We start from the raw sequence: 546 nt of genomic DNA, 5'->3' as shown, positions 1-546 counted from the left end.
ACGGTGACCCCGTCCTCGTGCCCCGGCACCCGCACCACCTTGGGCTGCCCGTCCCCGTTCTTGTACTGGACCAGGAAGTGGTCAAACTGGCCCTCCGGGACCGTCCAGGTCAGGCTCAGGGAGTCTGGGGTGGTATCCGTCACTGTCATCTCGCCTAGGCTCGGCTTTGGAGGTGGGGCATGAGGGAACTCCTCCTTGGGGGCTGGGAAGAGACATAAACATAATCTTTCCTGTTGCTGGAAGGAGCCACTGAGGCCCCAGGTTTGAGGTCAAAAGGTGAGCCGGCTCTGGGCCTAATTTAAGATCCATTTTTGATTATCCAGGTCTTTTTATGGCCTCCTTGTGGTCCCTCAAACATGCCAGGCAACGTCCTACCTCAGGGCCTTTGCACTGACTGTTCCATCTACCTGAACATTCTTTCCCTGGATGCCTGTATGGCTCATGCCCACACTCACTTTAAGTCTTTATTCAGCCACCCTCTTTGGGGGATCTTCCCTGACCACCCTATTTAAAATTCTGGTTTTCTCAATTGCAATGTATCTTCCT

At 54.0% G+C, this 546-nt stretch overlaps 1 protein-coding gene across 1 annotated transcript in view; it reads right to left on the bottom strand.

Annotated features, from left to right (window-relative positions):
- TNXB (tenascin XB) overlaps positions 1–546 on the bottom strand; it is a 64,377-nt gene that overhangs the window by 26,521 nt on the left and 37,310 nt on the right. The window contains exon 20 of the mRNA XM_012653640.1: positions 3–202. Within this exon, the coding sequence (XP_012509094.1) occupies positions 3–202 (200 nt within the window). The remainder of the gene's footprint in view (positions 1–2; positions 203–546) is intronic.

The sequence above is a fragment of the Propithecus coquereli genome, unplaced genomic scaffold, assembly GCF_000956105.1.
Source record: "Propithecus coquereli isolate 6110/MARCELLA unplaced genomic scaffold, Pcoq_1.0 Scaffold426, whole genome shotgun sequence".
NCBI classification, from domain to species: Eukaryota; Metazoa; Chordata; class Mammalia; order Primates; family Indriidae; genus Propithecus; species Propithecus coquereli.
Note: the sequence above shows the minus strand (reverse complement) of the source record. Positions and strands in the feature narration are given on the sequence as shown.